General features: G+C 34.4%; 1 protein-coding gene across 1 annotated transcript in view; it reads right to left on the reverse strand.

Annotated features, from left to right (window-relative positions):
- LOC136035543 (electron transfer flavoprotein subunit alpha, mitochondrial-like) overlaps nt 1-13,465 on the reverse strand; it is a 30,178-nt gene that overhangs the window by 10,728 nt on the left and 5,985 nt on the right. Inside the window, exons 3-4 of the mRNA XM_065717396.1 lie at nt 7,558-7,710; nt 5,229-5,493 (exon numbers count right to left, since the gene is read on the reverse strand). Of these exons, the coding sequence (XP_065573468.1) occupies nt 5,229-5,493; nt 7,558-7,710 (418 nt within the window). The remainder of the gene's footprint in view (nt 1-5,228; nt 5,494-7,557; nt 7,711-13,465) is intronic.

Genomic DNA, 13,465 nt, shown 5'->3' on the forward strand with positions numbered 1-13,465 from the left:
GACTTCCCACGAAAGATTGTAAAGATTATGTGATGAATCTTTAACTCTATATACCTGGTTAAACTGACAGCACTTTGCCTCCTCACCATAAATGTGGCTTCATTGTCTATATTGTATAAAATATGTTATGTATTCTTTGGACTAGAAGGGGGCGACAAATTTTTGGTCTATCATAGCTCTTTGCCTGTTCCCCCTGCGAGGTAAAGACACTTCTGTAAATACGATCCATGCATAAAAAGGGGTGATTTTCACCCAGTCAATAAAGCGAAGAAAGACAAAGCAGATATTTAGGGAAATAATTTTGCAAAGCAAAGTCACCAACGTAAAACAAATGACTAAAAAAAATGCTAAAAAAAATGACTAAAAAAAATGACTTGAAAAATGACAAAGCTAAAAAAAAATGACTTGAAATCTAGTGCAAAGTTTGATGCCACGTCTAATGTATAGTCCCATCAAATGCTGAACAATATTTACACTTTAACATAAAATAAATTAACGCATGGAGAAAAAAAAATATCTCAAGTGAACTTGGTTTTACATATTGAGCCTGAATTCAGATAACACAAAAAACATGAACATGACCAAAAATCATATTTTCGTTACAATCTACGGAAACGCGAGAAAACCGTTTTCTTGCATTTTTCATTGCCTGATAAACTTTTCATTATTTTGTTAAAAATCTAAACGAGAACATGGCTTAATAGCGAAGAAAAGATATATTAGTTATTATAAGCAAAAAGAAAACAAAATTCTAACAGAGTATGTCAATTTCGTGCATGAAATTTGCGAAAATTACAGAAAGACCTTGAATAATTGAAATATAATGGAATGTTTTGGCAATATTTCGACTTATGAATTAAGAAAAATATATTTTATTTGAGCTTATACTTAAATATCAAATACCTAGGAAATACAAAGGAGGTAATACCTTGGCTAGGTGTCACCTAAGTTCTTAGTAGTTATTTTCTTTCAGTTTTCGGAATAATTCTTTCTCTTTCTTTGAGGTTTTGATTGAATATTAATTTTGTAGAAATAATTATTTGGCGAGTACCATGAATAAGGATTGTCTTTTTATTGTTATATGCATTTGTGAATAAAAACTATCTTACCTTAGGATCATTCATCTTTCTGCATTAAAAACTACACATGTAAAGATAAAGAAAAGAGAAGAAAAAAGTTCAAAATAGAATATATATTTAGCATGTTTTCTGTATTTTATCTAACCTTCAGTATTTTTTTGGAACAATTTGAGACGCACAATATACATATTAATAATTTTTTTTAAGTCGTGTGGTCGTTATTCCATTATTATAATAATCCGGAGACAGAAAAAAAGGGTTTTGCAGTAGGAAAGCGCTTTTGTGCTTTGTCTTTCTGTTTCGAGTTAATGATTTTATGGAACGATTGTATGACTAATATAAGGAACCATTTTTCGTCAATATTGTCTTCCTTTCTAGTCCATTCCTTTCAAATATATAAAAAAGCAATAAGGTAAATACAAAATTTTAATTCAAACATCTATTTAGCTTTCATGGAACGATTGTATGATTATGGAACGATTTTATGGAACGAATGTATGATTAAGATAAGGAACCATTTTTCGTCAATATTGTCTTCCTTTCTAGTCCAGTCCTTTCAAATATATAGAAAAGCAATAAGGTAAATACAAAATTTTAATTCAAACTATCTATTTAGCTTTCAGTAAAGCGCAAATGAAACTAGGCGTATATGTGGACTGTTGGTTTCAAGTATGGGTTCACTGTTCATTGTTTTCAAATAATGACTATAACCAGCCTTAACGGGGTTAGTTTCAGCAAAAAAAAAAAAAAAAAAAAAAAAAAAAAAAAAAAAAAAAAAAAAAAAAAAAAACCTAAAAAGAAGATACATTTTTTAACCTTTTGATGATTTTTTTTTTATTATCCCGCAGTTGTAAAATAGGGAGTGTAAAATAAATTATCAAATAGTTCGTGGTAACGAACTGTAGTAAGGAGCGACCCGGCTCAATAGTAACCAAAACTCTAAAAAATTGAATTTTGATATCAATAGCTACATCAAAAGAATCGCATTTTTATGCTGATTTTAAATATATAAGTTTCATCAAGTTTAGTCTTACCCATCAAAAGTTAGGAGCCTGAGAAAATTTGCCTTATTTAGGGAAATAGGGGGAAACACCCCCTAAAAGTCGTAGGATCTTAACGAAAATGACACCATCCGATTCAGCGTATCAGAAAACCCTACTATAGGAGTTTCAAGCTCCTATCTACAAAAATGTGGAATTTTGAATTTTTTGCCAAAAGGCAAATCACGGATGCGTGTTTATTTGTTTTTTTCCCCAGGGGTCATCGTATCGACCAAGTGGTCCTAGAATGTCGCAGGATGGCTCATTCTAACGGAAATGAAAAGTTCTAGTGCCCTTTTTAAGTGACGAAAAAAATTGGAGGGCATCTAGGCCCCCTCCCACGCTCATGTTTTTCCCAAAGTCAACAGATCAAAATTTTGAGATAGCCATTTTGTTCAGCATAGTCGAAAACCATAATAACTATGTCTTTGGGGATTATTTACTCCCCCACAATCCCTGGGGGAAGGGCTGCAAGTTACAAACTTTGACCAGTGTTTACATATAGTAATGGTTATTGGGAAGTGTACAGACGTTTTCAGGGGGATTTTATTTTGTTTGGGGGTGGGGCTGAAGAGAGGAGGCTATGTTGGAGGATCTTTCCTTGGAGGACTCTGTCATGGGGAAGAAAAACTCAATGACAAGGGTGCAGGATTCTCTAGCATTACTATAAGAAAACAATGAAAAATAAACATGAAAACGTTTTTTCAAATTAAAGGAAGAAGTAGCATTGAAACTTAAAACGAACAGAGATTATTACGCATATGAGGGGTTCTAAAAATACTTTAACATAAAGAGCGAGGTATTTAGGAGGAGATAAATACCTTGCTCTTTATGCTAAAGTTTTTTTAGTAATTTCAACTATTTATTCTACAGCCTTTCTGATTCAGGGGTCATTCTTAAAGAATTGGGACAAAACTTACGATTTAGTGTGAAGAGCGAGGTATTAACGAGGGTACAAACCCCCTCGTATAAATAATAAAAATGTAAGATTATGAAAGTTTGTTACGTAAGTTAATTCTTAAGTTACGTATATTTTTTACTAATAAAAACGTTCGTTAAAAATTAAAAGTTCTAATTGCCTTTTTAAGTAACCAAAAAATTCGAGGGCAACTAGGCCTCCTTCTCCACCCCTTATTTCTCAAAATCGTCTGATCAAAACTAAGAGAAAGCCATTTAGCCAAAAAAAGAATTAATATACAAATTTCATTATAATAATTTATGTGCGGAGAGCCAAAACCAAACATGCATTAATTTAAAAACGTTCAGAAATTAAATAAAAAAAACTAGTTTTTTTTAGCTGAAGGTAAGGAGCGACATTAAAACTTAAAACAAACAGAAATTACTCCGTATATGAAATGAGTTGTCCCCTCCGTAATCCCTCGCTCTTTACGCTAAAGCTTTTAATTGTTTTAAAAAGTAGAATTGTGGCAAAGAGTCAAACTTTAGCGTAAAGAGCGAGGGATTGCGGAGGGGACAACTCATTTCATATACGGAGTAATTTCTGTTCGTTTTAAGTTTTAATGTCGCTCCTTACTTTCAGCTAAAAAAACTAGTTTTTTTTTTATTTAATCACCTATAAGTCAACATATCAAAATGATTAAAACAATTGAACTGTTGAACTGATTAAACTGTTGGTTTCAAGTATGGCTTCACTGTTCATTGTTTTCAAAAAATGAGTATAACCAGCCTTAATGGGGTTAGTTTCAGCAAAAAAAAAGAAAGAAAAAAAAGATTACTCTAAAAAGAAGAGATACATTTTTAACCTTTTGATGATTTTTTTTTCTTTTTATTATCCCGCAGTTGTAAAATAGGGGTGTAAAATAAATTATCACCAATAAGTCAACATATCAAAATGATTAAAACAATTGAACTGTTGAACTGATTAAACTGTTGATTTCAAGTATGGCTTCACTGTTCATTGTTTTCAAATAATAAGTATAACCAGCCTTAATAGGGTTATTTTCAGCAAAAAAAAAAAAAAAAAAGATAACCCTAAAAAGAAGTGATACATTTTTTTAACCTTTTGATGATTTTTTTTTTTCTTTTTATTATCCCGCAGTTGTACAATAGGGAGTGTAAAATAAATTATCACCTATAAGTCAACATATCAAAATGATTAAAACAATTGAAACTAATAGAATTGATAATGAAATCAAACGGGTTAATAAGAGCACCAAGAGGAGGGTAAACGAAAGAAATCACATAAATAATAAAGAAAGGGGATTAACTTTACACGATGAGTGGTAAAGGAGAGGCGAAAAGAAGAACAGGAGAAGATTCACTTATTCAACATATCAAATGTAGGCTTTAATTCTTTATTCATAGTAATTTCTGTTCCTTTAAGTTTGACATTAGTTATAAGCTAATTGTTCCATGTTTTAAGTTTGCCTTATTTGACAACCTCCTTTGTTACATTATCTCCAAATAATGATTATCATGCATTGGTAATTGAAAACATATATAATTCGGTAGCCTTACAGAGAAGGAATTGAATACTGATAGAATCTTTCACAATATGTGAAGCTCAGACGTATGACAATTACTCAACTGAAATCCAAACTAGGGATGCGTGTCAAGGACGGACCCTGTATCTTACAGAAAATGGGAGAGAAAAATAAAGTTACAAATTCGACCATGCATGACAACTTCATCGAGTTTATAGGTACCGGTGGGATTTTCCTAGGGGAGATGAAAAGATTTCCATCACTGAAACAATCTTCATACTTTTCATGAGGAGAGACTTTATTTCTTTCAAAAATGCCTTTTCGTAGGGATTCTTAGCCAGTCAAGAGAGCACATTAAAGAAAGTAAATTTAATTAAAGAAAGTGTTCCTACAAAACACTTTAGATTCAATATTTATCAATCATTACTAACATGTAAGGGGGGAGGGGGTTCATGGGCTTATATACTTGCAAAAAAAGTTTTTAAATAAACAGATAACGAACAATAATAATTCGAAATTGAGAGGGAAAACTTTTCAGCTTTGAGAGCATCTAATCGAAGTCTTGGTAACAGGCTCATTTCAGGACGAGATATGGGATGCGACAGTAATGCTAGCAGCAGACAATTTACTTATAAGTAAGCGCGTCTGCTCATCTGCTCATTTACCTGCATAAATCGTTCTGACAAACGTTTCAGGATCTTTGATCTCGACGACATCACTTACAGGCGACACATCGAGAAGGGCAGCAGCTCGTGGCAGCACTGATTTTGAATACGCTGAATTACCAGCAACAATATGGGTGAAGTTAAACTGCTTCTGAGTAGCAACTAGGATCGGCGCAAGACGTTCTGGGAGGTTTCCTTCGAGGGCTGCATCTTCTGCCACCAAGATTTTTGAGATCCCACTTGCTTTTGACAGTTCCTCAACAATCTGAAAAATTAAATATTATTTAAATAATTATACAAGTTTTCCTTTGGTTCGTTCCAGTACCGATTTCCAAACACTTCTAAACTGAGTGTTCACATCAGCCAGCATTTCAAACATGAAAAACTCGTCATTAAACATTTACGAATTGAAAAATGAGACCTAGTAAATAGAACAGATACGACATAACAATACGAGTTAAGTAACAATAGGAGCTAATGAAAATCATTTGATGACGCCTTATTTTCCATTTTATATTGTTTTGATTCCCAAAGCTTTGTCTATTTTTTGTCAATAATTGACTTATAGGTAAAAATAAACACAGGCTAGACGTCACTAGTTATAGGTAAAAATAAACACAGGCTAGACGTCACTAGTTCCTTAAGCATAAGACATCTGGAAAAATGTATCGTTTTTGCACAAAACATGATTTATTTACTTAAAACTGTCACTAGAAAACTAATGGAACGAAAAATAGAAAACATAACAGTACAAGCAAATGTCCTTCGGAGTTTTCTAGTGTTTACAATAAATTCTCATTAAATCATAAGTTCCTTCAAGTCAATTATCTATCAGCTACCCATTGTTTCTCAAAGTTCTCGTTTTCCATTCAACACAGTTTGGGGTTTTACTTGAAAAAAAAGAGAAAATTTTATTCTCAATAGTTTTTCTAATTTATCTTTTGTTTCAGAATTCAATATATGGAGAAATCAGTTGTTGACCTCAGAACCTTTAGCACAGCAGTAAAAGCTTTTCTGTCTCAGACACTAATAATTCTCTCCCCCTCACCCCCCAAAAAATGAACAAACCGTAAGTCTTAGTTAAATTAATGCATTTTGTTTTTTAGTTAATTAAAGCAAAATAACTCCAGTAGTAAGAAAATAAAGTAAAAATAACAGAAACAAATCAGTTTTTCAAATAACCCAACAGTTACCCTTAGGTGAAGTGGCGGTAGCCCTTGACAGGGACCTTAATCAAAACCTAGTAGCAACTACTACACTCCAGCTCTGCAGGCAGTAGCCAGCCCCTGAACAAACAACCAGGGTAACGGAACAGTAGCATAAAAAATTTGAGTCTTACATTGCTCTATTCCCTAGCTCCCCCTTGGAAAAATAAATTTAAATGCCATGGAGGAAATTCCACAAACTTTGAAGACAGAAGGACCCCGAACAGCGGAGTTCATGTGCTTTCTAAGGAAGAAGAAATGATGAGCTAGGTCATATTTTGTATAAACTATTAAGGTATTGTGGCCTTTACAGTACCTTTTTACATGTGAATTAAAAAAAAAAAAAAAAAACTTCATAAGGCTTTTGTTCAAGTTTTCATACCCAAGGTATTGATAACCCTTTCAGTGATACAAAAATACACAAAACAGAGAGAAAAATTTCAAAATGAAGAACAAAACAAGGGATCTATGGCCTGAAGAATGAAAGGGGAAAATGACAAAAACTAGGTGTCTAAAGTGGTAAACATAGTAGAGATTAATTAAAAGAGTAAAGATAAAATCTGAAATAATCTATAAAATGTAAATATAAAAACAATAAAAAAAGAAGGAAAAAAAAAACAATATCTAGATATACAATTAACACTCCATGATTTTCCACAATATGCATACAGGCTCTGTGGTCAATCATGGAGTATTAAGGATAAATATAGATATTGATTGGTTCCTGATCTTTCATTGTGTTTAATTTTAACTTTTATTTTTTTATACTTAATTTTAGATTTTTTTTTCTGTTATAATTTTTTTTCTATATTTATCACAGATATCGTTTTGTTGTGTTTTCCTTTCATTCTTCCAAAAAGCCCTTCCTGCAAAAACTCCATTGAAAACTCCATCTAAATTTTAATTATGTCCAGCAATAGTCGGAAATTTACTTTTTCATGCTTACTCCCCCTCCCAGGAAAAATATTTTGTACCCCTGCCAAGGCTCGTATATCTTGGAACATGCTTGCCGCCTGAATTTGGTACAGGGGAGACTTGAATGGGTACTTTAAGAACCTTCGTATAACCTATAGAAGTTAAACAAAAATAGGCCTATCCGTAAATATAGTAAATGTAATACTCACTGGTCCACACTTTGAACCAACAACTAAGCAAGAAATTGGATATCCAATTTTCTTTGCTGCAGTCAAACCATGGAGTGTCAATGGTGATAATTTGCCACCGGCAGATTCAGCTAGAAGAAGGGTGCTATTGAATCTTAGCCCAAGACGTGAAAACTGTAAAAGTAATAGTAATTAATACTATAATATTAGTAAATAATATTTATATATATTTATATAAAATTATTATATATATAATTATATATATTTATATATAATTATTATATATACAATTATTTATATATAATTATTATATATATAATTATTTATATATAATTATTATATATATAATTATATATATTTATATATAATATTTATACATAATTATTATATATACATAATTAGACCAATTACAAGCTTGCAAAGACCAATTACAAATGACGCAGAAAACTTGAGAGAAATTCATATCTGACGATTTAAATTCTCAGTTAGGTATTAAAGGCCCCATCGTGTGTGTGTATCCCCCCACACCACTAAAAGTACCACAGCGTTACTTAGAAATGTTGGATGTCATTGATGATTTTTTTTTCTCAGGAATCAACTTAAGTTTTTAGTCTTTTGAGTTTCCTAAATGGGAGAAGCTCCTTTTTTCAGAAAAAGAAGCTGTGGAACAAAACACACTTTTTGGTGTCGGCTTATATTTTACAATGCAACTATAGCTTCTTCGTTAAAATAACCAAGCCAAAATAGTGGCAATGCAATTCAAAATACTTTGCTCACCTGTCCCTGTGCCACGCAACCTGTTTTACATTCAAAATTATTCTACACTAAATCCAGAAAAAAAGAGACTGCTTCAAACTTGACCTGACTGAACTTGTTTTTCTTTTCTTTATTAGACAGTGTGATTCTAATACAATACTGTTTCGGCTACTGATGAATGCTGAGACTGCCAAAACTCATACCTCCGGAAATCTAGCTGGGGTCAACTGCAAAGTTGTTTACGATGGGGTACAGAAAAAGTTATAACTTTAGAAAAAGGAAAAACACCTCCAAAAAGAGAAAAAAATTTCACTATCAAATTTGAATACCAGGAGAAGGCTCATTCAAGCAGAAATCAAAGTTAAAAGTAACAAAGGCGGTCGTGAAAAAGTGAAGTTACCAATTTCTGTTAATATTCTAGAACTAATAATTTTTTCTTATTTCTCAATTGACAAATAGATGTGGAAGAAAGAATCCCGATTGATAAATATGTAATTTAATATTGAATTCTACACACATGTATATTGAATTATATAGACATGTCAGAGGCAACGCTATAGCGTCGCCTGTAGTAAAGATCATACGGCTCCAATGTTTTATTTTTTTTTTGCCCTAGAGGCACTTCATATGGAAGGGATGGCCGCATAAACTTCGGGGAGGCTCAGTGAATTGGAAATCAAATGTTCTAGTGCCCTTTTTAAGAGTCAAAAATGATCAGATGGCAATAGCCCCCCACGCCCCTTTTTCCCAAATGCATCAGATAAAAATAATTCAGATAGTCATTTTGTTAATAACTGTTCAAGGGTCAGATTATAAACTTCAGAAAGGGCTCATTTGATTGGAAATTGAAAGTTCTAGTTCACTTTTTAAGAGTCAAAAGCGATCTGATGGCATCTAGCCCCCCCCCCCTCATGCCCTTTTTCCTCAAATCCATCTTATATAAATTTTGAGATAGCCATTTTGTTAAAAATAGTTCAAAGGTCATATAACAAAAACTCCAGTGTCGCACCCCTCAGGCCCGGGGGCGGGCGTTGTAAGTTATGTCCTAGGGACAAATATGGTTCTTATGGAAAGAATGTTCGTATAAACTTGAGAGAGCGCTAATTTGATTAGAAATTCAAAGTTCAAGGTCACTTTTTAAGAGTCAAAAGAGATCCAAGAAAAACTAACCCCCTCCCCACACCACGAGGCTTCAATTTTTTATTATTTATTATTTTTCTTTCAAGAGGCACTTCATATGGAAGGGGTGGTCGTATAAACTTCACAAGGGGCTCATTCAATTGGAAATCAGAAGTTCTAGAGCCCTTTTTGAGAGTCACATGTGACGGGAAGACAACTAGCCCCCCCATACTTTCCCCCAATTACATCTAAAAATTTTTTGAGATAGCCATTTTGTTAAAAAATAGTTCAAAAATCAGATAACAAAAACTCCACAGTCAACACAATCCCCCAGGGCCAGGAGCAAGCATTGTAAGTTATTGGCCTGGGTGCATATATGGTTCTTATAAAGGGAATGCTCGTATAAACTCCAGAGGGGGATCATTTGACAGGAAATTACAAATTTTAAGAGTAAAAAAAGGTCGGAGAAAAACTAGCACCCCCCGCTACCTTTTCCCCCAAGCCCATCCGATAAAATTTTTAGATAGACATTTTGTTAAAAACAGTTCAAAAGTCAGATAACAAAAACTTGGGGGTCGACACAGCCCTGGGGCAAGTTTTTTAAGTTATGCACAGAAGCCGTATAAGTTAAAATGTAAGGGCGATCGTAAGAAACTTCAGAAGTAGCTCATTTGATTTGGAATTGAAAGTTCTAGTTGTCTTATTATGAGTCAAAAGTGATCGGAGGGCATCTATCCCTTCCCCCCAAACACCCTCTTTTCCCCAAATGTATCCAATCAAAATTGTGAGGTAGCCAGTTTGTTTGAAATAGTCCAAGGATCAGATAACAAAAAAATCGGGGTCAACATATCCTCGCCCCAGATCCAGGGGGAAGGGTTGTAACTTTTGCCCTGGGGACATATAGTTTTTTATGGAAGAGGTGGTCGTATAAACTTCGAAGGGGACTCAAATGATTGGAAATTGAAAGTTACAATTTCGTTTTTCAGAGTCAAAAGTGATCCAATGGCAACTCACCTCCAAACCTTCTTTCCCCCATATACGTCCAATCAATTTTTATATACAGCCATTTTATTCAAAATAGACCAAAGATCATATGACAAAATTGCAAGAGATAACACATCCCCCCAGAACCTGGGGCAAGTGTTGTAAATTATGACCCAGGGACATGTAAAGTTTTTACGCAAGAGATGGTCGTATAAACTTCGGAAGAGGGCTCATTCGATTGTAAATAGGAATTCGAGTGTCCTTACTAAGAGTCAAAAGTGATCGGAGGCAAATAGCCTCCCCCCCACCCCTAGCTCTTTCTTTCCAAATGCAACCAATCAAAATTTTGATAAAGACATTTTGTTCAATATAGTAAAAAGATCAAATAGCAAAAACTCCGGGGTCGAGAAACCCCCCAGAATCCAAAGGCAATTGTTGTAAGAGTCATCAAAAGTTATCAGAGGGGATCATCCCCCTCCAAACTCTCTTTTCCCAATATGCAGCCAATCAAAAATTTGAGACAGTCATTCAGTTTGAAAAAGTCCACAAATCAGATGACAAACTACTCGGGTTCAACATCCCCCCCCCTTAGCCCAAAGAAGGGCTTTAAATTATGCCCAGGAAAAAAAAGATTTTTATGAAAGAGGTGGTAGTTCACACTTCAGAGGGGATTCAAATGATTAGAAACTGAAAGTTCTAGCTTCCTTTTTTCAGGTTATTTATTAAATAAAGGGGATATGTTTGATACTAGATCCTCTGGATTAAGCATCGGCACTGTTTCTGTTTTTGAGAAAAACAGAAACAGAAAAAAACAGTTAGAAAAAAAAACAGAACAGAAACAGAAACAGGTCAAACAAAAACAGGTGACCTGTTTCTGTAATCTATTCTGTTTTTCGAAAAAACAGAAAACAGCTGTTTTTTTTAAAAAAAACAGCTGTTTTAACAGCTGTTTTTCCTGTTTTTTCCTTACTTCTTCTATTTCTAATAGGAAAGAAAACATCTTCTTTTAAATCCTTGTAGTCACATACAAAAGATGAGCAACTTCGTGTAATTCAACACACTAGCGTATTTTTAGGGGGGGGGGGCGAGATTTGTCATAAAATGTGTCCAATCGGGTGATACCAACGCTATATTCCTTTCAAGCTTAAATGTCATTTATAATTGACAATTTACCCTAGTTGCTCTTAGACCGTTGCTTTAGCGGTAAACCATTGCTCAAAGCTTATACCAACACTATATTCACCGCTTAAAGCACGGATGCTTTCAAGCCGAGGCTACTTAGACTGCTGCTTGCTAATATATACCAGACAGACACAGAGTCATCCCATCTAGCTTATGTCCACCGCTTAAGTTAGATGCTATTTAAACCGTCGCTATAGCGGTAACCCATTGCTCTAAGCAAATACCAACGCTCTATAACGCTCTATGGTTAGACCATTGCTCAAGTGGTAATAACCCTCCGCTACACACATACCAAGGTGTCTAGGTTCACCACTTAAAGTACGGATTCCTTCAAGCCGTGGCTTGTTGGACCACTGTTCTAGCGGTAACCCATTGCTCTAAGTAAATACCAACGCTTTATTCCTCTTTTATATGGGATTTCATTGAGCCCATGTTTGCCGCTTAAAGCACGAATCCTTAAAGCCGTCAATGGTTAGACCGTTGCTCAAGCGGTAATAGCCATCCGCTACACATATACCAACAGTAGAGACATTGTCGTATTGGGTTCCCATCTAGCCCATGTCCACTGTATAGCGTTCAAGCTTCTCTCTCTTTCTCTATCTCTCTCTTTCGCTCAGATTTACCCCGCCGTGAATTAGCATGAGAGGTTGACTCTAGTTGAGCATTGTGGAGTGACATGCATGAGAGGAAAATTTTCAAGTAGTCAACCCGTAGTCAACGGGTTGACTCTATTTCGGCATTGTCAAGGGACATGCATGCACGGAGAGGTGTAGCATAAATGGGAGACAGTCACAACGGCAATCAAAGGGGTAAAATTAACCTTGACTGGGTTGCCCACTTAATTGGACAATCTGTCTTAGCTTTTTTCTACAATTAGCCATGACTTTGACTTTTCCCACAACTATTCCCTTTTTGTTTAAATTCAAAAATCAACGGTATCATGGTATCATGCCCGCTAGATGTGCGTTTCGGTACGGTAGGTAGTAGGTACGGGTAGGTATCATGCGTTTCGGTATCATGCCCGCTAGATAGCGCGGCATTTGAAAAAAAAAAACAGAAAAAAAAACAGAAAACAGATAAAGAAAAAACAGAAACGGAAAAAACAGATGAAAAAAAAACAGAACAGAAACAGAAACAGGTAAAACAAAAACAGGTAGCCTGTTTCTGTTTTCTGTAAAAACAGAAACAGAAACAGGCAAGAAAAAACAGAAACAGAAACAGAAAACAGAAACAGTGCCGATGCATACTCTGGATGCACTGCTAGCTGTGCATTAAGATTAGTGAAAACAGGGCCACCAATGGGAGGTTCTGCACAGCCATCCCTGTCCACCCCCTAACGTCAAACCCGACGTCCGAATATCCTCCCTTTTGCAGCGCGAATGGAGGGATAGCTCTATATACTGATTGCGAGTGGTTGTCTTTCTCCCCCAAGCCCTAGAGAAGCGGCTCTGAGTTACGGAAAGGAACATGGCAATTTCGATTCACAATGCAAGGGCTGTAGGTTATGCAAGTTGCTCATTGTTACTTTGATACCTTGTTTACTTTGATGTTTTTTTTACTTTTTTTTTTTTTACTTTGATACCAGTTTTGGTACTTTGATGAAAGTATGATGTTAAAAAAAAGTCTGATGTTGAAAAAAAAGATTTTGAAATAAGGAATTGTTTAAAAACTATAAACTGTTTGCTAATAAAACAAAAAAAAACTAATTAAAAAAAAACTTTCCAAAAATAAAGTTTTTCAAAGAAAAGTAAAGGCCATATTAAACTTAAAATCAGCAGAAACAAATACCTGTTAAAATTCAAACTCAAAAGGACCAGAAATTAAATAGGCAACCATGGTAAACAAACATACAATAGATACTAATATAAATGAATAAATAAATCTTAAA

The sequence above is a fragment of the Artemia franciscana genome, chromosome 14 (genome assembly GCF_032884065.1).
Source record: "Artemia franciscana chromosome 14, ASM3288406v1, whole genome shotgun sequence".
NCBI classification, from domain to species: Eukaryota; Metazoa; Arthropoda; class Branchiopoda; order Anostraca; family Artemiidae; genus Artemia; species Artemia franciscana.